The following is a 27784-nucleotide window of genomic DNA, read 5'->3' on the forward strand; positions in this document are numbered from 1 at the left end:
AGACACCTGGGAATAGTTCGGTGTTCAGTTCATTTTCAGCTTGGTGAAAGTTGAGAGCTAGAGGAAACATTCCAGAAGAGTCCAAAGTTGAGTAGGAGTTTGATTACAGAGCTGGGACTCTGCAGGGCACTGGCGAAGTTTTGGTGAAGAGAGGGTCAGGGACAAGGAAGCCTGGCACATGTAGGGATTAGAGGGTCTGTCCTTTGAAAGAGTGCGCTGGACAACCACAGGCGAAGGCTGGGGTTAGAGCCTGGAGGCTTGGGGTCTGACCAGCTCCAGGGGGCAGGAGGGTGGGGCTGGGGGGGGTGGTCCTCATTCACCTGTGGCCTGGAGGAGGTTTCTCTTTAAGTCACAGTCATACACTAGCAGACTCAATCTACCCTCAGAAATGTCTTGTTTAGCTCACATTTTTTAAATGTATTCAAATTAGTTGCTAGTATTTGTATCGGATATCACATAAAATTCACATTTCCAGTTCTTTTGAGAATTGGAAGATTGAGGACCCCAGTTCCTCAGTCTCACAGAGAAATGGGCTGGAGCTACGTAGCAGCTACTCCCTTCATTTTTCATTTGAGCTTCTAAGAGCTGAAATGATCACATTAAAAAAAAAGACATTTACCCTAAAAACAAAACAGAATCCACAGGTTCTCTCTGGTCTGAGTCTTGCGTTCTCTCCAGTCTTTGTTTTCAGCAGCCCCAGCTTCTCCTTGTTCTCCAGAAAAGTTCTAGAATGGTACCCTTAGCTCAGCGAGACCAGATTATACAAATGCTTTGTCCAGGCACACGAGTTGCGTCCATCAGAGAAGTGCGTGTGTTCCTTGCAGTTCAGCACTTTTCCTACCACCTTGCAGCCCCGCAGCACTGCTCCTCACAGATCTGCCTGAAACTTTAAATGAAACTGACTACAGTGTTGTGTTTGTTGACACTTGACATACCGGCTCCCACAATGATTAAATCGTAAAGAATGCAAACTGTAAACCTCAACAGCTCCTTTGTGAATATTCAGTAGTTAATTAAATGGCAAAGATCAGTTGATAGCAAGGAGGAGAGAGGGAAGGGACTTTCTGTTGACCTGAGGTAGATGCTCCAGTTTGGTACCTTAGCCTGTATTCGTCCTCTGTACACCGGAGTAAGGCGCAGGTGTGTATTTGTAGAGTCCTTGTGGCTGTAGCACTATTTCTCTGCTCCAATATATATATTTTGAGGGGAAGAAACAGAAATTGTTTTATTTTTTAAAGTAAGCAAATAGAGCAGATTAAAATACTGCAGAGCTTGGTGATAGTTGCCTCAGTGTTCATGATATTATTGCTACATTTTTTTTTGTTCCCTCCATATAGTTTATAATCAAAAGATGATGGAGAAGTGCTTCTGCCTATAATATTTGTCCATCACACCTTCTTCATTTGAAGGGAAAGTAGCTTCATCAGCCTAAGGAGCTTCTTGTTTGACAAGACACAGTAAGGGCTGAGGTAGAGAACAATTGATAGCTTCTCTTTTCTCCATCCCCCTCCTCAACCACCGCCAAAAACAAAACAGTAAATGTTGCGTGGGCGTGGATCCAGTTTTTGATGGGCCTGAAACTTCTAGTACTTAGTGGATTGGGGTGGGCCCTTTAAAAAAAAAAAGCAATACAAAAGTGTCTTTCTTTTGCTGATCTCACACACACACACACACACACACACACACACACGCGCGCGCACACACACACACACACACACACACACACACACACACACACACACATTCTCATCCATGTGAATTCATTATTTGGTCTCTCCCAGTGCCTTAGAAGGAGTTTATTCAAGTGAGGGGCCCTGAAGCTTGAGCTTCATTAGTTTCATGATTATTCCTCTTCCGGGCACCGGTAATCACCTAGCCAAACACTGCCCAGTTGTCTTTCATCCCATTCTCTGTTCTTCTGCCACCCGATGCCCATCTGGGCTGAGAATAGAGACATTGCTTTCCCTCTGGAAAGTCTTAGCTCTGCAAGGTACCTTCACCTGAGTCCTTAGCCCAGGTTCTTCCAGTGACCTGATGCTTCCCCACTCCACATGCACTAAATAAAGCATCAAATTTTATTGATGCCAGATGAGAAAGGGAAGTCATAAACCTAGCCATTGTAGCCTTTCAACCACTTGCAACTCACCTCAATCTGCTTCCTCCCTTGGGTCCTCTGTTGGCCCTCCACTGAAATTGGAAGCTTTGTTTTAAAGACATTTTCCCCCTTGAGAATCTCTAGGAATTACTAAAGAAAGGAAGAAATTAGATCTAGATTCCAATTAACTTTGTCATTGATTGTTATATAACTGTGGGTGAATCACAGTTTAAGTGGGACAGAAAATCTCCAGTTAATAGAAGTTGCCAAGAATGGCAGAAGACCAGGCCCTGATGTTCATATAATCTCTACTCTCCAGTGTGGAAAGTGCTGGGCTGGTGGTGGAAAGTGCTGGGCAAGTAAACTGAGCAGCGTTTGTCAGTGTAGATCTGTCCACTGCAAGGAGAGCGAGGCAGGCTGATGCAGCCAGCCCGAAGATTCTCCAGGGGACAGAGTGGGCCCAGTAGATCTTTGGGCCGGCAGCTTCACTTAGGAAGTTCAGAAACACTTTAGGGTTGCCTGTCCCACTTTACTAGAGTCTTCGCCTGCTGAGATGTGGCTGGCATGTGTAGGACAGCTGAAGGGTTGGGAGAAGGAGAGGGAGGCCTCCTTATCAGTGTGCTTCCTCTCACTCCTACAGACCTGCTCCTGGTAATCTGTTTCTACAGGCAGCATCTCTCAGCTGCTTAACTTGATAGCTTGTTTTGCATCCGATTTATTCCTGCCAAAAACTCTATCTTGAGGCAGGTGAAAGATTATTTAGGTGAGTACCATATTGCGTGATAATGTTGATTTAAATCATTTTAATGTTTAAATGTTGAACCTTAGATTTTCTTGTATGTGGTGTAGCCTGTGGCATTGAAGAACTAGTTGCCACCAATCAATGATTTACATACCAGATGAATGTGGTGGTTTATTGAATTAACATGTTTAATAACTTCAATAATAAGATGAGAATGGTAAATTATTTCTCCACCAGAGGGAAAACAAAATGAGAAGGGTGCCTTCAATCTCGAGTCAGCTTCTCAGACCTGGGAGTTCCCAACTACAAGTCATCCTTTTAGACACCTACAACTCATTCTATTAAATCCTGTCTTCTGTAAGCAGAAACTGCCTTTTTATCTGGTGGAAATGTAGCATGCCAGTAGAATGAAGTGTTCTGTTGTTTTATGCCATACAATTAACTTACTACCCAGCCATCAGAAAATTTGTCAACTAACTAGGTTCCCTGTAATTAATTATCTGTGGACTCTGCCTGTATGTGCCATAGTATGTATGAGTTGCCAGATGTCTGATGTCAAAACTGTTCAAGGAATCATTCCAGTGTGCTTTAGAAACTGGCTGTTGAAAAGCTGTGCTTCCACCCCCAGGTAGTTAGTTGAATGAAGAATATAACTTATACTTTTTGTTTCTTCTCTTTCTAGATGTATTGCTGTCACTGAACACTGGCCCATTGGAAAGCACTAGAGAAGCTCAGCCATCAGTATGTCCAAGTACAAACTGATTATGTTAAGACATGGAGAGGGTGCTTGGAATAAAGAGAACCGTTTTTGTAGCTGGGTGGATCAGAAACTTAACAGTGAAGGAATGGAAGAAGCTCGGAACTGTGGGAAGCAACTCAAAGCGCTAAACTTTGAGTTTGATCTTGTGTTCACATCCGTCCTGAACCGATCCATCCACACAGCCTGGCTGATCCTGGAAGAGCTGGGGCAGGAGTGGGTTCCCGTGGAAAGCTCCTGGCGTCTCAATGAGCGTCACTATGGAGCCTTGATCAGTCTCAACAGGGAGCAAATGGCTTTGAATCACGGCGAGGAGCAAGTGAGGCTGTGGAGAAGGAGCTACAGTGTGACCCCACCGCCCATAGAGGAGTCCCATCCTTACTACCACGAGATCTACAACGACCGGAGATATAAAGTGTGCGACATTCCTTTGGATCAGCTGCCACGATCCGAGAGCTTAAAGGATGTTCTGGAGAGACTCCTTCCTTATTGGAATGAAAGGATTGCTCCTGAAGTATTAAGCGGTAAAACCATTCTGATATCTGCTCATGGAAATAGCAGCCGGGCACTCCTGAAACATCTGGAAGGTACCATCTTTATGCTACTACTTACTGAAGGTTGCTACTGGGCCTTAATCTAGAAAGGAACTGGTTTCTAAGCTAATAATGCACAGTTTCCGTAATAGACTTTCCTTCCCTATTACCTTTTGTCCTTTCAGTCTTTTCAGGAACCTTTTGTTCTGTCAGTCAAAAAATCCTGGGCCTTTTACATTCGTGTTATCTGAAGCAGTGATTCTCTAACGTCAGCAAGCATCAGAATCACCTGGAGGGAGGGAGCGCTGGGACCACCACTGGTTTCTGGCCGCACCCTTGTAGTTTCTCAGTCTGTAGGCCTGGGGTGTGGCCCAGTAATTTGCATTTCTAAGGAATTTTCAGGTGCTGCTGATACTGATGCTTGGGCTTCTCCAAGTGCTTGAGAACCACTGATCTGAAAGATTCTGTGGCTTTTGTTGTAACAAGGTAAGAGGAGGCTAGGGAGGGAAGAAATTTTTGTAGAAATGGTATGCAAGGTAAATTTTTTTTTCTTTTGAGTCTTTCAAGATAAGTAAAATCATATAGACTTCAGTTTTGCTCCCGTTCTTCCAACTTTAAACAATCATTGCTGTGTTTTCAGGCCTAGGTTTCCTGAATAATTGTTTTGTTCCAGTCTTCTCTTTCCAGACCAGGCTTAGTCATCGACTGGGAGAAAGTTCAGGAGAAGGAAAATAAAAGGATGGCTTATTGGAGATAATTAGTAGCCTTAATCTTATTTTAACTCCTTGATGTTATGTTCTAGAAAGCACTGTGTTGTTACCTTCCTCTTAAGTGACATGAACTAAATGAACTCCTCTGAGGACTTGAGCTCACCAGTTTTGGGCACCAGTGATTGCACAGTGACACCTTCAGGGGGTTTCTCCCTCCACTCTCTCCCTTCACTAAATAATCGCGGACGGTTGTGCATTTTGAGTGATCTGCTCTGTCTGGTGCTTTCCTGTCTATCGTCACTGTCAGCAGTCAGCTCACTGGCATGAGAATGCATTTCTCCAACATTCCCTCTTCATCCTGCTTTACTGTTCTATACGAGGCTGTGAAAAATGAAAAAGTTGACCTTGCACGTGAAATAAGTGAAAATAGGTTATTGTTAACAAAATGAACTGATCTTTAAAAGATTTTAATGTAAACCTTTTAGCATGTGTTTTTTCCCCCCTAATTTTTATAACATGGCCAAGAGCCAAGTCATTACTCATATACCTGACCTCCATTCATTGTGCAGAGATCTAAAATCTAACAGGCTTTATTGGCTATTTAAAACATCATTGGCCAGACATGGCACTTGATCTGTTTGTGTATGTGTATATATCTTATTTACTCAACTATATAAAGGGTATTATAATTCTTCCTTGTTCAGAATAGTCATGTATTTGATTAAATATCTATATATAACTTCATCATTACTGGATTTATTATAGTACTTTATTGTTTGAAGAAGAGTTGAAGCTCCCCTTAGGACAACAACAAACTGAAATTCAGAATTTCAAAGTTTCTGCCAGAAGATGTATTCTCTCTCTCCATGCCAATTCCTTTTTTCCAGAGATGGGACTTAGATCTCTTTGTGGCCAGATTCCCTTCCCTTAAGAAAAGGCCATCATCTCCTTCAGGATCCTCTTTTCTTCCCCATCTCAGCTAGGAAATCCTCCTTTTAAAGGCAGTTTCCTGCTGGTTAGCACCATTTACCCATCTTCAGGTTTAGAGCACTAAGATTATTCTGCAGCCCCGACCATAGCGTATTCTAGATACCCCCTTCCATTAGTGTGTTGGTAACTTAACCATTTGTTACTGTTATTTTTGAAAGAAATAGGAAGGTTTAACAAATGGTGGTGAAGAAGACTGCCACCATTGTAGGGATGCAGGGAAGATTACCTGTCGAGGGCAAGGTAACACATAGAAAAGCTGACTGTCTATATTTGAGGGAGGTTTTGAAACCATTAATAGTTTATTGAAAAACAACCAAATGGTATAGCTGCTTGGGAAAACAATCTGGCAGCTCCTTGACGGTGACACATAGAGGTACCATATGAGCCAGCAGGTCCACTCCTAGGTACATACCTGTATTCATTTCCTAGTGCTACTGAAACAAAGTACCCAAAACTGGGTGGCTTAGAAAAACAGGTAATAATTGTCTCACAGTTCTGGGAGCTGGAAGTCCTAAATCAAAGTATTGGCAGGGTCCTGCTCTCTCTAATGACTCTAGGAGAGAATCCTTTCTTGCCTCTTGTAGTTTCTGGTGTTTGCTAGAAATGTTTTTGTTTTTTTTTTTTGGCCGCGCTGTGCAGCATGTGGGATCTTAGTTCCCTGACTGGCGATCGAACCTGTGCCCCCTGCAGTAGAACCACTGGACCATGCTTAACCACTGGACTGCGAGGGAAGTCCAGAAATCTGTAACGTTCCTTGGTTTGTAGATGCATCAGTGCAACCCTCCGTCTTCACTTGGTGTTCTCCCTGTGTGTCTCTTCTTCGTGTCCAAATTTTCCCATTTATAAGGACACCAATAATATTGGACTAGGGCCTACCCCAATGACCTCATTTTAACTTGATGACCTCTCTAAAGACCTATTTCCAAGAAAGGTCACGTTCTGAGGCACTGGAGGTTAACTTCAGTATATCTTTTTGGGGGGAATGCAGTTCAACTCATAACAATACCTAAGAGAAGTGAAAACATATGTCCACACAAAAACTTGTACACAAACCTTCAAAGCGGTATTACTAATAATAGCCACAATGTGGAAGCAACCCAAATGCCCATCAACAAGTGATTAGATAAGTTAAATGCGGTATGTCCATACAATTAAATATTATTCTGCATTTAAAAAAAATGAAGTACTGACACATGCTATAACATGGATGAATCTTGAAATCATGATTACATGAAAGAAGCCAGGACTTCTCTGGTAGCGCAGTCGTTAAGAATCTGCCTGCCAATGCAGGGGACACGGGTTCGCTCCCTGGTCAGGGAAGATCCCACATGCTGTGGAGCACTTAAGCCTGTGCGTCACAACTGCTGAGCCTGCGCTCTAGAGCCCACGAGCCACAACTACTGAAGCCCGCACACCTAGAGCCCGTGCTCCACAACAAGAGAAGCCACCACAATGAGAAACCCGCACACTGTAACGAAGAGTAGCCCCCTCTCACCGCAACTAGAGAAAGTCCCGCGCACAACAACGAGGACGCAATGCAACCAAAAATAAATAAATAAGTAAATAAATTTATTAAAAAAAGAAAAAAAAAAGTCTGCCCTGTTTAAAAAAAAGAAAGAAAGAAAGAAGCCAGTCACAAAGGATCACGTATTGTAGGATTATATTTGTATAAAATCTCCAGAATAGGCAAATCTATATAGACAGAAAATAGATGATTTGTTTCCTAGGACTGGTGTGGAGGGGAAGAGGGTGGATTGAAGAGTGACTGCTAATATGTGCAGGGTTTCTCATTGGGGTGGCGAAAATGTTCTAAAGTTGATTGTGGTGATGGTTGTACAACTCTGAATATGCTAAAAGCCATTGTATACATTAAGTGGGTGAATTGTATGGTAAGTGAATTATCTCATTAAAGCTGCAAAATAATTTAACCAATGAGATTTAAAGATGAAAGGATTTGACATTGGCCTAGAAAGCAATAGTTTAGGGCAAATACGTGGAAGTGACAGATAACAAAGGAGATATGCATGGATGTGGAGTATAGAATAAAGAAAAGAATTAAAACACAGCTTTGACCACTGGGGCAGAAATGTATTTACAGGGATTACTGAGAAATAAGCAGGCATTTGTCCTCAGGCTTCATTTAACTTTTCTTCTGAAGGTCTTTTTTTTTTTTTTTTTTTTAATTTGGATGTACAGAACTAAATTAACTTTCAGAGATTAATGAAATAGAAGCAACCTTAAATTATAACTCCTATCCCTATCACTATAAATAGGCTATATAGAAAATGTTTTTATTTGGGGGATAATTGATTTAAAACAGTGGTGTTCATACTGGAAGAGGTAAATTGTATGAAGAGTAGGAAGTGTGTGTAGAGAAAGGTGTGAGGCTGGCAGATGCCTGAAGGAGAGGAGAAGGGAAGTGAATGGGAGGGAGACAGGGAATAGAAATGGTAGGGCTGGTGGCCAGGTAGGATGGCAGACATTCAGGAAAAAAAAACTGGCAGAAAAGCCAGAATATACCACTAGGCACAAGCCAATAGCTGGGGAAGCAAATGAAGTGGAGTGAGGATTGCGGTTTGTCCATAGGAAGACATAAGAGTGGTTTGTAGTCTCAGCTCAGCCATCCTGGGTAGAACAACTTTGTTCCCTTTTGGCCTATAGTACCCCCTGGTGGTACTGTTGTTAAGGTTCATCAAATTCTTTGATGTTGCTAAGATTCCCTGTAGTAACTTCCATGCCTCACATGGAAGAATTACTTCATGTGCCTGAAATAGACTGGACTAGATTTTAGGATCACATCACACATTAGTTGTCATCTTTTGTTTTAGGGGTCCTCTAAAGGCCAGTCTCCACTAATAGAATTCTCTTGCAGTGTGTACTGAAAAATAAGATCCAACTATTCTGTGTCACAGCTCTAAGAATTAAGCATAAGTCACTTTCCCAAAGATCAGAAGAAATAGTGTATGTTATTTCTGCCATCATTTCTGTTAATTTAGTGAGATTTCAGCCCTTTTAAATTTATTGTAGATGTAGATGCTCACTGGAATAAGAATACTAACATCTGTCCTCTTCTCTTGCATGTCTAACTTTTTCTTTTTTTAATGTTTATTTTTTATTTATTTTTTTTCTTATTAGTCATCCATTTTACACACATCAGTGTATACATGTCAATCCCAATCTCCCAATTCAGCACACCACCACCACCACCCCCCACCGCTTTCCCCCCTTGCTGTCCATACGTTTGTTCTCTACATCTGTGTCTCTATTTCTGCCCTGCAAACCGGTTCATCTGTACCATTTTTCTAGGTTCCACATATATGCGTTAATATACAATATTTGTTTCTCTCTTTCTGACTCTCTTCACTCTGTATGACAGTCTCTAGATCCATCCACGGCTCAACAAATGATCCAATTTCGTTCCTTTTAATGGCTGAGTAATATTCCATTGTATATATGTACCACAACTTCTTTATCCATTCGTCTGTCGATGGGCATTTAGGTTGCTTCCATGACCTGGCTATTGTAAATAGTGCTGCAGTGAACATTGGGGTGCATGTGTCTTTTTGATTTATGGTTTTCTCTGGGTATATGCCCAGTAGTGGGATTGCTGGGTCATATGGTAATTCTATTTTTAGTTCTTTAAGAAACCTCCATACTGTTCTCCATAGTGGCTGTATCAATTTACATTCCCACCAACAGTACAGGAGGGCTCCCTTGTCTCCACACCCTCTCCAGCATTTGTTGTTTGTAGATTTTCTGATGATGCCCATTCTAACTGGTGTGAGGTGATACCTCATTGTAGTTTTGATTTGCATTTCTCTAATAATTAGTGATGTTGAGCAGCTTTTCATGTGCTTCTTGGCCATCTGTATGTCTTCTTTGGAGAAATGTCTATTTAGGTCTTCTGCCCATTTTTGGATTGGGTTGTTTGTTTTTTTAATATTGAGCTGCATGAGCTGTTTATATATTTTGGAGATTAATCCTTTGTCCGATGATTCATTTGCAAATATTTTCTCCCATTCTGAGGGTTGTCTTTTCGTCTTCTTTATGGTTTCCTTTGCTGTGCAAAAGCTTTGAAGTTTCATTAGGTCCCATTTGTTTATTTTTGTTTTTATTTCCATTACTCTAGGAGGTGGATCGAAAAATCTCTTGCTGTGATTTATGTCAAAGAGTGTTCTTCCTATGTTTTCCTCTAAGAGTTTTATAGTGCCCGGTCTTACATTTAGGTCTCTAATCCATTTTGAGTTTATTTTTGTGTGTGGTGTTAAGGAGTGTTCTAATTTCATTCTTTTATATGTAGCTGTCCAGTTTTCCCAGCACCACTTATTGAAGAGACTGTCTTTTCTCCACTGTATATCTTTGCCTCCTTTGTCATAGATTAGTTGACCATAGGTGCATGGGTTTATTTCTGGGCTTTCTATCCTGTTCCATTGATCTATATTTCTGTTTTTGTGCGAGTACCATATTGTCTTGATTACTGTAGCTTTGTAGTATAGTCTGAAGTCAGGGAGTCTGATTCCTCCAGCTCCGTTTTTTTCCCTCAAGACTGCTTTGGCTATTCGGGGTCTTTGGAGTCCCCATACAATTTTAAGACTTTTTGTTCTAGTTCTGTAAAAAATGCCATTGGTAATTTGATGGGGATTGCATTGAATCTGTAGATTGCTTTGGGTAGTATAGTCATTTTCACAATATTGATTCTTCCAATCCAAGAACACGGTATATCTCTCCATCTGTTGGTATCATTAATTTCTTTCATCAGTGTCTTATAGTTTTCTGCATACAGGTCTTTTTTCTCCCTAGGTAGGTTTATTCCTAGGTATTTTATTCTTTTTGTTGCATTGGTAAATGGGAGTGTTTCCTTAATTTCTCTTTCAGATTTTTCATCATTAGTGTATAGGAATGCAAGAGATTTCTGTGCATTAATTTTGTATCCTGCAACTTTACCAAATTCATTGATGAGCTGTAGTAGTTTTCTGGTGGCATCTTTAGGATTCTCTGTGTATAGTATCATGTCATCTGCAAAGAGTGACAGTTTTATTTCTTCTTTTCCAATTTGTATTCCTTTTATTTGTGTTTCTTCTCTGATTGCCGTGGCTAGGACTTCCAAAACTATGTTGGATAATAGTGGTGAGAGTGGACATCCTTCTCTTGTTCCTGATCTTAGAGGAAATGCTTTGATGTTTGCTGTGGGTTTGTCGTATATGGCCTTTATTATGTTGAAGTAGGTTCCCTCTATGCCCACTTTCTGGAGAGTTTTTATCATAAATGGGTGTTGAATTTTGTCAAAAGCTTTCTCTGCATCTATTGAGATGATCATATGGTTTTTATTCTTCAGTTTGTTAATGTGGTGTATCACATTGATTGATTTTCGTATATTGAAGAATCCTTGCATCTCTGGGATAAATACCACTTGATCACGGTGTATGATCCTTTTATTGTGTTGTTGGATTCTGTTTGCTAGTATTTTGTTGAGGATTTTTGCATCTATATTCATCAGTGATATTGGTCTGTAATTTTCTTTTTTTGTAGTATCTTTGTCTGGTTTTGGTATCAGGGTGATGGTGGCCTCATAGAATGAGTTTGGGAGTGTTCCTTCCTCTGCAATTTTTTGGAAGAGTTTGAGAAGGATGGGTGTTAGCTCTTCTCTAAATGTTTGATAGAATTCCCCTGTGAAGCCATCTGGCCCTGGACTTTTGTTTGTTGGAATATTTTTAATCACAGTTTCAATTTCATTACTTGTGATTGGTCTGTTCGTGTTTTCTATTTCTTCCTTGTTCAGTCTTGGAAGGTTATACCTTTCTAAGAATTTGTCCATTTCTTCCAGGTTGTCCATTTTATTGGCATAGAGTTGCTTGTAGTAGTCTCTTAGGATGCTTTGTAGTTTTGCGGTGTCTGTTGTAACTTCTCCTTTTTTATTTCTAATTTTATTGATTTGAGTCCTCTCCCTCTTTTTCTTGATGAGTCTGGCTAATGGTTTATCAATTTTGTTTATCTTCTCAAAGAACCAGCTTTTAGTTTTATTAGTATTTGCTATTGTTTTCTTTGTTTCTATTTCTTTTATTTCTGTTCTGATCTTTATGATTTCTTTCCTTCTGCTAACTTTGGGTTTTGTTTGTTCTTCTTTCTCTAGTTCCTTTAGGTGTAAGGTTAGATTGATTATTTGAGATTTTTCTTGTTTCTTGAGGTAGGCTTGTATAGCTATAAACTTCCCTCTTAGAACTGCTTTTGCTGCATCCCATAGGTTTTGGATCGTCATGTTTTCATTGTCATTTGTCTCTAGGTATTTTTTGATTTCCTCTTTGATTTCTTCAGTGATCTCTTGGTTATTTAGTGATGTATTGTTTAGCCTCCATGTGTTTGTGTATTTTCCATTTTTTTCCCCTGTAATTGATTTCTAATCTCATAGCATTGTGGTCAGAAAAGATGCTTGATATGATTTCAGTTTTCTTAAATTTACTGAGGCTTGATTTGTGACCCAAGATGTGATCTATCCTGGAGAATGTTCTGTGCACACTTGAGAAGAAAGTGTAATCTGCTGTTTTTCGATGGAATGTCCTATAAATATCAATTAAATCTGTCTGGCCTATTGTGTCATTTAAAGCTTCTGTTTCCTTATTTCTTTTCATTTTGGATGATCTATCCATTGGTGTAAGTGAGGTGTTAAAGTCCCCCACTATTATTGTGTTACTGTTGATTTCCTCTTTTATAGCTGTTAGCAGTTTCCTTATGTATTGAGGTGGTCCTATATTGGGTGCATACATATTTATAATTGTTATATCTTCTTCTTGGATTGATCCCTTGATCATTATGTAGTGTCCTTCTTTGTCTCTTGTAACATTCTTTATTTTAAAGTCTATTTTATCTGATATGAGTATAGCTACTCCAGCTTTCTTTTGATTTCCATTTGCATGGAATATCTTTTTCCATCCCCTCACTTTCAGTCTGTATGTGTCCCTAGGTCTGAAGTGGGTCTCTTGTAGACAGCATATATATGGGTCTTGTTTTTGCATCCATTCAGCAAGCCTGTGTCTTTTGGTTGGAGCATTTAATCCATTCACGTTTAAGGTAATTATCAATATGTATGTTCCTATGAGCATTTTCTTAATTGTTTTGGGTTTGTTTTTGTAGGTCGTTTTCTTCTCTTGTGTTTCCCACTTAGAGAAGTTCCTTTAGCATTTGTTGTAGAGCTGGTTTGGTGGTGCCGAATTCTCTTAGCTTTTGCTTGTCTGTAAAGCTTTTGATTTCTCCATCGAATCTGAATGAGATCCTTGCTGGGTAGAGTAATCTTGGTTGTAGGTTCTTCCCTTTCATTACTTTAAGTATATCATGCCACTCCCTTCTGGCTTGTTGAGTTTCTGCTGAGAAATCAGCTGTTAACCTTATGGGAGTTCCCTTGTATGTTATTTGTCATTTTTCCCTTGCTGCTTTCAATAATTTTTCTTTGTCTTTAATTTTTGCCAGTTTGATTACTTTGTGTCTCAGTGTGTTTCTCCTTGGGTTTATCATGTATGGGACTCTCTGCACTTCCTCGACTTAGGTTGCTATTTCCTTTCCCACGTTAGGGAAGTTTTCGGCTATAATCTCTTCAAATATTTTCTCGGGTCCTTTCTCTCTCTCTTCTCCTTCTGGGACCCATATAATGCAAATGTTGTTGCGTTTAATGTTTTCCCAGAGGTCTCTTAGGCTGTCTTCATTTCTTTTCATTCTTTTTTCTTTATTCTGTTCCACAGCAGTGAATTCCACTGTTCTGTCTTCCAGGTCACTTATCCGTTCTTCTGCCTCAGTTATTCTGCTATTGATTCCTTCTAGTGTATTTTTCATTTCAGTTATTGTATTGTTCACCTCTGTTTGTTTGTTCTTTAATTCTTCTAGATCTTTGTTAAACATTTCTTTCATCTTCTCAATCTTTGCCTCCATTCTTTTTCTGAGGTTCTGGATCATCCTCACTATCATTATTCTGAATTCTTTTTCTGGAAGGTTGCTTATCTCCATTTCATTTAGGTGTTTCTCTGGGGTTTTATATTGTTCCTTCATCTGGAACATAGCCCTCTGCCTTTTCGTCTTGTCTGTCTCTCTGTGAATGTGGTTTTTGTTCCACAGGCTGGAAGATTTTAGTTCTTCTTGCTTCTGCTCACATGTCTAACTTTCAAGAGTTCATGTATGAAGGCTTCCTGTGGTACTTGACAAATTCTCAACCTAAAAGAAAACATCCTATTGAATTTGGATACTGACTTTCCAAGACTCCAACTATTAAGTGAATCTCCCTTACTTTAAGGGGAAAATATAGATTTTTGTTTTATAGGAAAGATTACTGGCTAATTTATTTGTGTGTATGTGTTTATTGTGTTAAAAAAGTCATAAAGTGTAACATCTTAATTGCCAATTTATTTTTACAGTGAATTTATATGACTACACACCCCCATATTTTCTGGTTAATACCTGTTATCCCACTGCAATTATTAACAGCATCTCCTTTCACTTTCAAAAGTGCCCAGCTTGGAGGATTATATGGTCACGTTATAAGGAAGTTAGCTTTCATTTGTATTAAGAATGAATCTTTGAAATGGGTGTGACCAGATTGCATATTCCCTATAAATATGAAAGTTGCTAAATTCTTTGCATTGATCACAAAAGTAAAAATGCATGTGGTTGTAGACTGATCTGATTCCTTGTCATGTTTTCTAGATATGTTTATGTAAGATTCTCCCGTATAAACAGGATCTTTCAAGGAAGTGGGCAGTTTTTCCCCATATTGTCCTTAAAATGCTTGACAGACTTCAAGCATCTTACCTTCTGCTGGGGAGGAGTGTGGTAACTCATAGCATCAATGACAGCATACTGTCCTATCATAAAAACACTTTATGGTAACTTTGAAGTAGGAAGAATGATGACCCAGTCACATAGCTAATTAAGAAATTGGTCTACCCTGAAGTCTCCAAGTGCCTTAAGATCTTTGACTAAGATTATAGTAGAGTTATTCATTTACTAGATTGTATGTACCTCATCAGTGGAGAGTATTGTTAGTTCCTTAGATGTTATTTTGTTTTTCAAATATTTGGTGCTATGATTTTACCCTATAGTCAGTCAAGTCCTGCCTGACACTTCTTCCATTTGTGGGAAAGAAGACAGATGCTGTTGAAGGAAAATGAAACCCAGACAGACCTCAGATGGCTTAGCCATGATCACGATAAGTAGTTGGAGTCATGAACTCCGCCTAAACCCAGTTCACTGAGTCTCCACACACAATTACCACCTGGGCTGTTTTGTTTTAAATTTTTTCTAAAAAGTAGCCCTTCCGTTGATCTATTCTGTTTGGAATAGTGTGTTGTGAGAAGCTGAGTCAAGAGTATCTTTGGCAAGTAAACCATAAAAAGGTAATTTCATGCAACTAATTGAGTCTTACATTATTATTGCTGTTACCCTAACATTGTGGTCTGTGAATGACACTCCCTAGTATAGCTATACCAGGTGACCCTTTTCTGAGTGCACACTGTGTGCTAAACGCAGTTCTAGGCATTTTACATATGTATCGTGTTTCTTGTAGGAACTAGAACAAGTCTCTGAACTCACTGGAAAGCTATGGTTCAGTATTTTTACTTTGTTCAATACTTTGTTTTACTCTGCTATTTAATGTAGCTAAGTCATGTTTTTTAAATTTCATTTGAGCAATTGTTGACTGTTTGCATTTTATTTTGTTTGTTTGTTTTGTTTTTTAGATTCCACATATAAGTGAGATCGTATGGTATTTGCCTTTCTCTGATTTCACTTAGCATAATACCCTCTAGATCCATCCATGTTGTCACAAATGGCAAGCTTTCTTTTTCTTAATGGCTGAGTAATATTTTATTGTATATATACACCACATCTTCTTTATCCATTCATCAATGAACACTTAGGTTGCTTCCATGTCTTGGCTATTATAAATAATGCTGCAATGAACATTGGTGTGTGTGTATCTTTTTGAAAAAAAAATTTTTTTTCTTGGCTGCACCATATGGTTTGTGGGACCTTAGTTCCCTGACCAGGGACTGAACCCACGCCCTCGACAGTGAAAGTGCAGAGTCCTAACCAGTGGACCACCAGAGAATTCCATGTATCTTTTTGAATTCGTGTTTTTGTTTTCTTTGGATAAATATCCAGAAGTGAAATTGCTAGATAATATGGTAGTTCTATTTTTAATTTTTTGAAGAACCTCCATACTGCTTTCTATAATGGCTGCACCAATTTACAATCCTACCAGCATTGCACAGGGTTCCCTTTTTTGCACATTCTTGCCAACAGTTGTTATTTGTTGTCTTTTTGATGATAGCCGTTCTGACAGGTGTGAGGTGATATATCATTGTGGTTTTAATTTGCATTTCCCTGATGATTAGTACTGTTGAGCATCTTTTTATGTGTCTGTTGGCCATCTGCATTTCCTCTTTGGAAAATATCTATTCAGGTCCTCTGCACATTTTTTAATCAGGTTGTTTGGTTTTTTGATGCTGAGGTATATTAGTTCCTTGTATATTTTGGATATGAACCCCTTATCGGATATATCGTTTGCAAATATCATCTCCCATTCAGAATACTGCCTTTTGGTTTGTTGATAGCTTCCTTGTCTGTGCCAAAGCTTTTTAGTTTGGTGTAGTCCCATGGAATGCTTTACTTTTAACTTGATAGTAGTTCTTAATCCCTTCAGAAGAAAGAAGACTTAAAACAGACATATGAAATATTATATAGTGAGAAAATTCCTGCTTAAGGGACTGCTTTACTGATTTGTGGCAGCAGAAATAATTGCCTAACAAGTCCGGATTACAGCAGGGCCCACCTCTCACCAAGCACCACCACAAACACTCCTAACCCAGGCTTAGTGTCTAACAACACCCTGTTCCTTAGTGCTCCAGACAGGCGTGTGTTTCTTTCTCTGCGGTTGGCGTAGTCACTTCCTGTTTGTTTCCTGCCGGCCCACATTGAAGGAGAAGCCAGGTACTGAACTGAAGCACTGGATGTAGTCTGCATCTTGCCAGCAGGAGTGGATTGTTTAGTCTGGGTTCAAGAAAGGAATAGGCAGTTTCAAGTTTGGAGTAAGAGTGGCATGCAAGACAGACTTGACCCCTGAAGAACTGTGTGCAGCTGCACATATAACAAGGCAAAGAAGTGATGAGGTAAAATTAGAGATTCAAGGAGGAAAGGTCAGCTGGGACTTGCTGTGGGGATGGGGACTGACCAGTCAGTCACCTTTGGCATTTTGTAGTGGGATATTTTCTGAAGTAGCAGTCAGGCCTCTCTTCTGTGAAGCAAATGCTTATCTAGTGGTGTGGCTAAGCTTTCTCTTATTATAATTGATTTATAGAAACCTTCATTTTTAAAAGTTGTAGGCCACTTAACTATAAAATTAGATGTAGAATGGATTTTTCTCTCTGCCTTATTCTAAATTAGAGGCCGTTATACTGTCATCATGTTACATGATTCAAATAACCCATTTCCAATTGTTCCCCAGCCAATCTTTTTTTTTTTTTTTTTTTGGATGGGTTGACTATTATTTATTTATTTATTTATTTATTTTATTTTTTTAAACATCTTTATTGAAGTATAATTGCTTTACAATGGTGTGTTAGTTTCTGCTTTATAACAAGGTATATCAGTTATACATATACATATGTTCCCATATCTCTTCCCTCTTGCATCTCCCTCCCTCCCACCCTCCCCATCCCACCCCGCTAGGTGGTCACAAAGCACCGTGCTGATCTCCCTGTGCTATGCAGCTGCTTCCCACTAGCTATCTATTTTACATTTGGTAGTGTATATATGTCCATGACACTCTCTCACCCTGTCACATCTCACCCCACCCCCTCCCCATAGCCTCAAGTCCATTCTCTAGTAGGTCTGTGTCTTTATTCCCGTCTTGCCACTAGGTTCTTCATGGCCTTTTTTTTTTTTTTCCTTAGATTCCATATATATGTGTTAGCATACTGTATTTGTTTTTCTCTTTCTGACTTACTTCACTCTGTATGACAGACTCTAACTCCATCCACCTCATTACAAATACCTCCATTTCATTTCTTTTTATGGCTGAGTAATATTCCACTGTATACATGTGCCACATCTTCTTTATCCATTCATCTGTCGATGGACATTTAGGTTGCTTCCATGTCCTGGCTATTGTAAATAGAGCTGCAATGAACATTTTGGTACATGACTCTTTTTGAACTATGGTTTTCTCAGGGTATATGCCCAGTAGTGGGATTGCTGGGTCGTATGGTAGTTCTATTTGTAGTTTTTTAAGGAACCTCCATACTGTTCTCCATAGTGGCTGTATCAATTTACATTCCCACCAACAGTGCAAGAGGGTTCCCTTCACACCCTCTCCAGCATTTATTGTTTCTAGATTTTTTGATGATGGCCATTCTGACCGGTGTGAGCTGATATCTCATTGTAGTTTTGATTTGCATTTCTCTAATGATTAATGATGTTGAGCATTCTTTCATGTGTCTGTTGGCAATCGGTATATCTTCTTTGGAGAAATGTCTATTTAGGTCTTCTGCCCATTTTTGGATTGGGTTGTTCGTTTTTTTGTTACTGAGCTGCATGAGCTGCTTGTAAATCTTGGCGATTAATCCTTTGTCAGTTGCTTCATTTGCAAATATTTTCTCCCATTCTGAGGGTTGTCTTTTCATCTTGTTTATGGTTTCCTTTGCTGTGCAAAAGCTTTTAAGTTTCATTAGGTCCCATTTGTTTATTTGTGTTTTTATTTCCATTTCTCTGGGAGCTGGGTCAAAAAGAATCTTGCTGTGATGTATGTCATAGAGTGTTCTGCCTATGTTTTCCTCTAAGAGTTTGATAGTGTCTGGCCTTACACTTAGGTCTTTAATCCATTTTGAGTTTATTTTTGTGCATGGTGTCAGGGAGTGTTCTAATTTCATACTTTTACATGTATCTGTCCAATTTTCCCAGCACCACTTATTGAAGAGGCTGTCTTTTCTCCACTGTATATGCTTGCCTCCTTTATCAAAGATAAGGTGACCATATGTGCGTGGGTTTATCTCTGGGCTTTCTATCCTGTTCCCTTGATCTATATTTCTGTTTTTGTGCCAGTACCAAACTGTCTTGATTACTATAGCTTTGTAATATAGTCTGAAGTCAGGGAGCCTGATTCCCCCAGCTCCATTTTTCGTTCTCAAGATTGCTTTGGCTATTCGGGGTCTTTTGTGTTTCCATACAAATTGTGAAATTTTTTGTTCTAGTTCTGTGAAAAATGCCAGTGGTAGTTTGATAGGGATTGCATTGAATCTGTAGATTGCTTTGGGTAGTAGAGTCATTTTCACAATGTTGATTCTTCCAATCCAGGAACATGGTATATCTCTCCATCTATTTGTATCATCTTTAATTTCTTTCATCAGTGTCTTATAATTTTCTGCATACAGGTCTTTTGTCTCCTTAGGTAGGTTTATTCCTAGATATTTTATTCTTTTTGTTGCAATGGTAAACGGGAGTGTTTTCTTAATTTCACTTTCAGATTTTTCGTCATTAGTGTATAGAAATGCAAGAGATTTCTGTGCATTAATTTTGTATCCTGCTACTTTACCAAATTCATTGATTAGCTCTAGGAGTTTTCTGGTAGCATCTTTAGGATTCTCTATGTATAGTATCACGTCATCTGCAAACAGTGACAGCTTTACTTCTTCTTTTCCGATTTGGATTCCTTTTATTTCTTTGTCTTCTCTGATTGCTGTCCAGCCAATCTTTAAGTTGTACATGGATAGCATTCAAACCTAAAAGAATTATAATTAAAAATAGGTAAGCCATATATGGAATTCAGAATCGCTTCTGTCAGCTCTTATTTTGGCAATAGAAGAATACAGTACTCTTATCACAGATCACCCATCAGTGGGATTTGGATTGTGACTAACTCAATTGGGAAAGGGAAGCAGGGCATGGGTGGAACCTCACAGCTGAATGATTTGATCGGAGCTGTTTTCCTCTCTCTCTGTCATCCTCAAAAATAAGCATTATGGAAGTGGGGTTTCCTCTTGTCCTGTAACAGATCTGTCTCCCTGAACATCTTTCCTCCTGTTTCCTGATATTCAAAGATTTTGAGCACACAGTTTGGAGAAAACCAAAGAAAATATATATAGAAGACAAATTTAATTTGACTTTTTTTCTTAATAAGGTAATAAAGGAAACACAATCTTTAACCAAGGCTTCAACAGTAAAGGACTAGATTCAATTTGAAAGCTCAGAGAGTTCAGATTCATTCATTTCATCTATATGCCAAGGGTCCATTAAATCAGGTACTGTACTATTCTTGGTACAGGGATACAGCACCTAGAATTGGACATACAAAGTCCTTACTTTTGAGGAGCATACATCTCCCTTTTGATTTCCTTCTGAAACGTAGCCGGTACTGTACCTCCGAGAAAGTCCTCAGAGTGCTTTCACATATAGGCTTTAGGCATTAGAGTTTCTAGTTAACATTTTATTCCTAATAGCCTTTATTTGTATGTAAGAAGCAGTTTCATATAATACATATAGTTGTAATATTGGATCATAAAGCTAAATCATTTCTGGATCCTAGCAGCAACACATGATAGAATTCCTTACAGTAGAACAAACATTTACTAAAGTCTTGCAGCATATAAGGCACTGTTCTAAAAGCATGGGTGACACAAGGATGTATAAAACATGGTCCCTTATAATCCCGGTGGGAGAAGTGAGCATTTGCTCAGCCACTTCTAACAGAAGGCGAGTGGGAGTGCTGTATATATGTGCAGTGATCTTAGTTACTGTCTGTGGTTCCTGTTCCTGCTGCAGTGACTCAGGGGAGTCATCGAAGGTACAGATTTGACTTTCTGAAGTTAGTCCTGTATGCAGAAAATGAAGTTGTTTGAATTTCTTCCTGTTTTGGCTTTGAGCTACTCCTTTGACTTACAACCAAACTTTCATTATTTCTTACTTAAAATATCCCAATCATTTAAATGGATAGCAGTTAACTCCCAGACGCTCCTACATGAAGATTCAAGGATTAAAGACAATGGTTGGGGGTTGGTGAAGGGGCAGTGATAGAGATGGGTTGATGCAGCATTAGATGTTTCCCTTCAGAACGTTCTTGGATGCTGTATAAAACAATCTAAGCCGTTATTAGAGGATGTGATATCTGACCATGCGTTTTAACTTTCATACGATGTTCCAGTTAATGAATTTGTAATACGATATTACATAATATAGTATTGATTCAGTTTGGTTTAATCCAATGCAGATGCATTTTTCTAGCCTTAGGAGTTCTGCTTGCTTAACTCTCTTAGGACAAAGAATGTGGCTTATGCCAAAACTGAGTAATGAGTAATGGCTTCATTGTGGTTTTTCCTCATTTGCTATTTTAAAAAGCCAGTCGCTTAAGTCTCATTGACTGATTATTAACCAGTCTAAGTATTTTAAATATTTGGAAGTAATTAGTCTGCTGTGTGAATGGCTTGAGTAGTCATTAAAGTGGAATGTCAACTTTATTTATTGGAAACATTTCTATTTTTGTTGAGCCTTCCTTTCTTTATAGGTGAAACATTATAGTTCTCGTGGCCTTTGTTAGTTGGCTCTTCCATTTGGTCCCACACAAAAGTGGGTTTTTATCTAAGCCATAGGCATGAGCTTGAGAGCAGTGCTCTTAAGGAAAGGGCTTGTTAGCTCTGAGGCCATGGTCAGATGAGTTCCATGTGTGCCCCTCGCCCCCTGCCAAAGACCCAGAACTTCTTTCTGAGGTCACAGACTGCAAACCCTCAACCTGGCCCATCATGATCCCAGTGTGTTAGCTATTTCAAGGGGATCAGACAAATCTGTTGATCCCTTGACTAGTCTTGAAAACATGAGAACACTTGGTGCTGGTGTCCAGTTAGCACCCAGCCCTTCACAAGGGCAGAGCATGAACACATTCTCCTCTCTCCTTAGGCTGCGGTGGAAGTAGCCATAGACAAGTCAGATGACCAGAGTTGAGGTCCTGGAATTTGGGAATTTAAAAGAAAGGTCTAATTTTACTACCTCAACAGTCTGGTGACTCGAAGAGTTTTATTTAACGTCTCTGGATCTGTTCAGTAGTTTCTTAAACAGCTTTCTTGAGGTATAATTCACATGACACACAGTTCACCCATTTAAAGTGTACAGTTCAGTGGCTTTTCACAGAGCTGTATTTTCACAGAGTTGTATATTCACAGAGTTACCCATCTATCACCACAGTCAATTTCAGAACATTTTCATTACCCTCAAAAGAAACTCCATACCTAGCTATCACTGCCCAGTCCTCCCGTTCCCTCTGGCCCTAAGCAACCCCAGATCTATTTATGTCACTATAGATTTGCCTATTCTGGACATTTCATATAAATGGACTCATACAATATGTACTCTGTGACTGGCTGCTTTCACTTAGCATAATGTTTTCAAGGGTTGTCAATGTTTAGCATGCATCAGCACTTCTTTCCTTTTTATTGCCAAATAATATTCCATTGCGTGGATCTACCACATTTAATTTACCCATTCATCAGTTGATGGACATTAGACTGTTTCCGTCTTCTGTCTATTATGAATAATGCTGCTGGGAGGGTTCGTGTACAGCTTTTTGTGTGGACATGTGTTTTCATTTCTCTTGGGTATATATACCTAGGAGTGAAATTGCAGGGTCCCATGGTAATTCCGTGCTTACCTGTTTGAGGAATTGCCAGACTGTTATCCAAAGATTCCACAGGATTTTATACTCTTAATTTTACAGTGCATTAGGATTTCAGTTTCTCTATATCCTTAGCGGTCACCTGGCTCTAAACCACGTGCTGTTGCGTTCCGCTCTGGCTATCTCCAGGGGATACGTGTGGCAGCTACTATGCGTCCAGCTGACAGATCTGACCTGAGAGAGCCTGAGGGCTTTTAGAATCCAAGGCAGTCATCTCCCAGCTAAACAGCTGGCTGTCTGGTCTGAATTTATCTGTTCTTGCCAGCTTTAGTTTGGGATGGTAATCTTGTGTAGGGTTGCAGTGTGGGGATGGGGGCTTGGCAGGGCAAAGTAGTGTTTTAGTAGCCTACCCTTTAAGTCTTCTACCTACAAGAGAATTCGTAGTAGAGAAAGAAGAAACACTTGTTGGGCTATACTTTCTCACGTATGTTCTCTTTTAAGTCCATTCCTCCTGCCCCACACGGTTTGTAATAGTGGTAGAGAAGAGTGTGTGTTTCTTTTTTTAATTAGACAGAGGCAGTGGAGGCCAAGGGAGGTTACTTGCCTAAAGTTATATATTATGCTAGTTAGTATTTGGAAGGGGACTAGCAGAGGAGGAGATGGGATGTGTACTTAGAATAGACCCTGACTTCCAAGTTGTGATCCTCTCCATTGTTTCATAGCTGTTTGAGTATACAGTTTGTGCATAAGAGTTCTTAGGCAGCTCTTCTGGACCTAGAAATGAAATTCTAATAAAGAACCACCCCAGCGGTTGAGATCCAGTGCTATGATTCTGTGACTGGTGCTCATAGTTATGACCAAAGTTAAAATGACAAAGTGCATTGATAACTAACTGCTACTAACTTATTCTGCCATTCTCACCTTCCAAGATGGACCCTTGCACTCCCCTCAGAACTTGCTCTACCCTGGGTCCTTTCTATTAATAAAGAATAGAAGCATATGGTTAGAATTTAGAAGTCTATATAATAAAGGTATGTTTTTAAAGTAGATAATTTGAATACTTTCAGTCACCTTTTAATTAGCTTAACTCCATCTCTTTAGGTCTCCTCTCTTCTCTTTGCCCGTTTTGAACTCAGAGAAACTTGAAAGATATTGTGCACTAGTTACAGACACCTGGGTTTAAATCCAGGCTTTGCTGTTTTACTGCCTGTGTGACCTTGAGTTGTTTGCTTAACCTCTCTGTGTCAGAAATTGTTACATGGAAAAATAATGGTGCATATCTTCCTAGGATTGCAACGGTGATTAAGTAAGTTAATACACATAAAGTGCTTAGAAGAGTACGTGGCATGCGGAATGTACTCAGTACATGTTAGCTGTTTATTGTTTTTTAAAAACACTCATAATAATAGAAACCTTATCACGACCACTGCTGCTACCACCCTTGCTACAACTCCAGCTCTTCTGGTCAAAATTGAACAACCTATGATTGAGGTTATCTATTTATTAAAAAAAATTTTGTGGGAGCGCACTGTACGGCATGTGGGATCTTAGCTCCCCGACCAGGGATCGAACCTGGGCCCTTGGCAGTGAGAGCGCAGAGTCCTAACCACTGGACCACCAGGGAATTCCCTGATTCAGGCTATTTAAAAAAGAACTGAGGGGGGCTTCCCTGGTGGCGCAGTGATTGAGAGTCTGCCTGCCAATGCAGGGGACACGGGTTCGAGCCCTGGTCTGGGAAGATCCCACATGCCGCGGAGCAACTGGGACCGTGAGCCACAATTACTGAGCCTGCGCGTCTGGAGCCTGTGCTCCGCAACAAGAGAGGCCGTGATAATGAGATGCCCGCGCACCGCAAAGCCCTCGCACAGAAACGAAGACCCAACACAGCCATAAATAAATAAATAAACCCAAGGTTTAAAAAAAAAAAAAAAAAAAAGAACTGAGGGAATTGCCTGGTGGTCCAGTGGTTAGGACTCCACGCTTTCACTGCCTCGGGCGTGGGTGGGTTCAATCCCTGGTCAGGGAACTAAGATCCTGCAGGACGCGCAGCACGCCGAAAATAAATAAGTAAGTAAGTAAATAAATAAATAAAATTTTTAAAAAATAAAATAAAAAAAGAATTGAAGGTGATTTGTCCATTACACATACCTTGCTGTCCGAGCAGTTGGGCTGTTAAGGGACAGCAGGGGAACGAGACCTGTTTACAAGGCATGTCGATCAACCTTCTTTTGATTCCTCTTGATTGTGTTTCCTGAGCACCTAGGGGAGGGTTCCTCCTTGACTGGGTCTAGCCCAGGGCATCCCATGCTCACTCAGTGTTGGAAAACCAGCCACTTTCTAATCAATTGAACTAGATTTTGAGGTTAATTTTAGCCAGCCTGGGGACAACATATAAAAGGAAAAAAACCGGAAAACCCCCCTAGTTCACGTTCAGATTTTTCAAGATTGATTTCTGTGGAGAACCAGTAACACGCATGTGAGCATGGAGAGAATAATTTTCATTCCTTTAAGATTTAGATAGGAAACAACCAGGAACAATTTGCCCCAAAAGGTATTTACTGTCCCAAGATTTAATGTAATTTGAATTTCTGTCTTAGCTTTTTTTTTAAAAAAAAAAACTTCTGAGGGACTTCCTTGGTGGCGCAGTGTATAAGACTCTGCGCTCCCAATGCAGGGGGCCTAGGGTTTGATCCCTGGTCAGGGAGCTAGATCCCACATGCTGCAACTAAGAGTTCGCATGCCGCAACTAAGGAGCCCACCTGCTGCAACTAAGACCTGGCACAACCAAATAAATAAGTAAATAAATAAATAAAACTTCTGGGATGCCCTTGGCTTCCAGCAACTATAGCTGGAATCCCTCACAGTACCTGGTGTGGTTCCAAACATGCAGTTAATATGGGACTAAGTGTAGTTAAATAAGTAAACACAGCTTCCTCCTGGGTTGTCTTTAACGCCTTGCTCCTCCCTCTCTTAATCTCCAGGTATCTCAGATGAAGACATTATCAACATTACTCTTCCTACTGGAGTCCCCATTCTCCTGGAACTAGACGAGAACCTGCATGCCGTTGGACCTCACCAGTTCCTGGGCAACCAAGAGGCTATCCAAGCAGCCATTAAGAAAGTAGAGGATCAAGGAAAAGTGAAACGCGCTGACAAATAAAATCTTTCCCACGTGCTAGCTAGGGATAGCTGCAGAAGGAGTGGTATGCGGTGTGTTGTGGGTGCTGATCTCGCTTTTTTTTTTTTTTTTTCTCCCCCGCTGATTTTTCCTGATTTTCCCAGATCTAGGCTGTGGGGTAGAGTTTGTATAAGTAACTAGGTAACTTATGTTGGCCCAGATAAAGGCTTTAGGATGCCTGAGTGCTAATGTCATAAGCCTTATGCGTTAGCCCCTGCCGGCCCCGTTTGAATTAGTCACTAAGTTAGTCACCAGTGGGGCTTAATCAATGTCATAAGTTTCCGAGATGGGGGAGCAACAAGTGGAGGTCAAGTTCAAGGTATTCCTCATTCAATAAATCAGTATAGAGTGACCACTGACAGGCACTACTTACTCCAATAAGTAGTTCACATTTATATTTACTGAGACTTTCTAGGATGATAATAAAGGGCATTAGATAACACACTATACTTAAGTATTTATTACTAATCTTTTCCTCTAGGGAAAGGGATGGTTTGATAGGTTAAGACTAGAGGCCCATTAAATGGGAGAGTCACGGATGGATTCCTCCAAGACAGCCAACAACAAACACCAAGGCCCTTTGCCTCATGACATTTGGTGGAATTCCTCTCTGGCTGCTAGAATTAGCAGCATATAGACAGCTATAGCTGTTCGTGTTCTCTTTTTGTTTTATTTTTGCTTTTTCAACTTTAATTTTGGGGTCTTTAAAATTAATTTAAAAATAAGTTCTGTGACTGAAAATGGTACCACCCCAAGAATTTCCATATGATTCATAAATATTAAGTATAGGCTGCTGAATTATTCTCTGCTCTTATCTTCCTATAACACAAAGAGTTGTACTTATTTCAACACATAGACATGCCTAATTCTCTAAAAATTGAAGGTCGGGTCGGGAAGGTAGAATATAGTGGGTGTAATTTTATTCACTTGAACAGGGGAAATGGTATATTCGCACTTGTCACATACATTTGTTCTTTATCTGCTGAGGGCAAAACATTATGGTACGTAGTCTATAGTATTCAGGGTAGGCCACAGACAGAATTGACTGCTTATCAATCTTAATGATATAGAATGTTTTTAGATGCTGGAGATAGGTAAGTGATCATTTCTTTAAGCTACTGCCTTATTTCAGAGCAAGTGACATATATTTCAGTGATAAAGTCATGTAAACAATTTACAACTATAAAAGCTGTTACAGATATCACCAGTTTTTCATGGTTTTCCATTGGTGGGTTGGTTTGTTTGTATCCATTTTATAGTAAAACTGTCATTAGAAGGAAACTAATTCTAAAACCCTTGCTACTGCTTGGTCTGTACTGATCCTTAAATCAAGACTTAGAGCGTCAGCTGATGAAGATGGCTGAAAAGAAGAAATGAACCTGGTTTGCTCACAGCTGGCTGCACCTGTGATGCATAAGGACATGGAATGTGGATGCTTGACGTTCCTGACCAGCTACTGGCTTTTCTGCCATAGTCCTTCTTTTCACAGTCCTGTTGCCTAACCAAGTAACACTGTTTATAATTCAGAGATCAGGGCCAAGAATACAACTACCAGATCTTCCTAGAATTCCAAACCTATGGCTAAGCTTCAACTCAGACCATTTTTGAACAGCTTCATCTCTGGAATTGGCGTCTGAATTTTCCAGCCCAAGAAGTGACCATGTCTTAACGCAGCTCAAGAGCCTAGAGTTGGATTCTTCCCTTGTCCTGCATCTAGATATCCACCTCCAGTGGACGCCCGGCAGCACGATGTGCTCCTGCACACAGAGCTGTGCTCACACCCAGTCGCTTTGGAATCTTACAGACTTCCTAAGAGAGGGATCATTTTTGCTGACACTTTCCGGTACAATTTGGTTTTTGAGATCTTGGCTGAAATAAATGAAGAGATATTTATGAAAACTTGATGTAAAGTTATTTTTAACGACTCCAGCACTTCAACCTTGAGACCACCTAGTGAATCTGTTTTCTTTGCATGGCTTACAAGGGATCCAGAATTTTTGAAGTAGGTATCTTGAAATCTGCCTAACCTGCATCCTCATCTTGGCATCCTTCTGTACCACGTCAAGCTAGGACCAAAAAATGGGGATTTTTTTAAATTTAAAAAATGATAGACAGCTTATCCAGAAATTTGGTCCTTGCAGAGGGC

The 27784-nt window shown here is 39.9% G+C and overlaps 1 protein-coding gene across 1 annotated transcript in view; it reads left to right on the forward strand.

Moving 5' to 3' along the window:
* Positions 1 to 27537, forward strand: part of BPGM (bisphosphoglycerate mutase) — a 36083-nt gene extending 8546 nt beyond the window's left edge. Inside the window, exons 2-3 of the mRNA XM_082473140.1 lie at positions 3520 to 4181; positions 25442 to 27537. Of these exons, the coding sequence (XP_082329266.1) occupies positions 3581 to 4181; positions 25442 to 25620 (780 nt within the window). The 5' untranslated portion in view covers positions 3520 to 3580 and the 3' untranslated portion in view covers positions 25621 to 27537. The remainder of the gene's footprint in view (positions 1 to 3519; positions 4182 to 25441) is intronic.
* Positions 27538 to 27784: the final 247 nt, after the last annotated feature.

Source organism: Balaenoptera physalus, assembly GCF_965194825.1.
Source record: "Balaenoptera physalus genome assembly, chromosome: 8".
NCBI classification, from domain to species: Eukaryota; Metazoa; Chordata; class Mammalia; order Artiodactyla; family Balaenopteridae; genus Balaenoptera; species Balaenoptera physalus.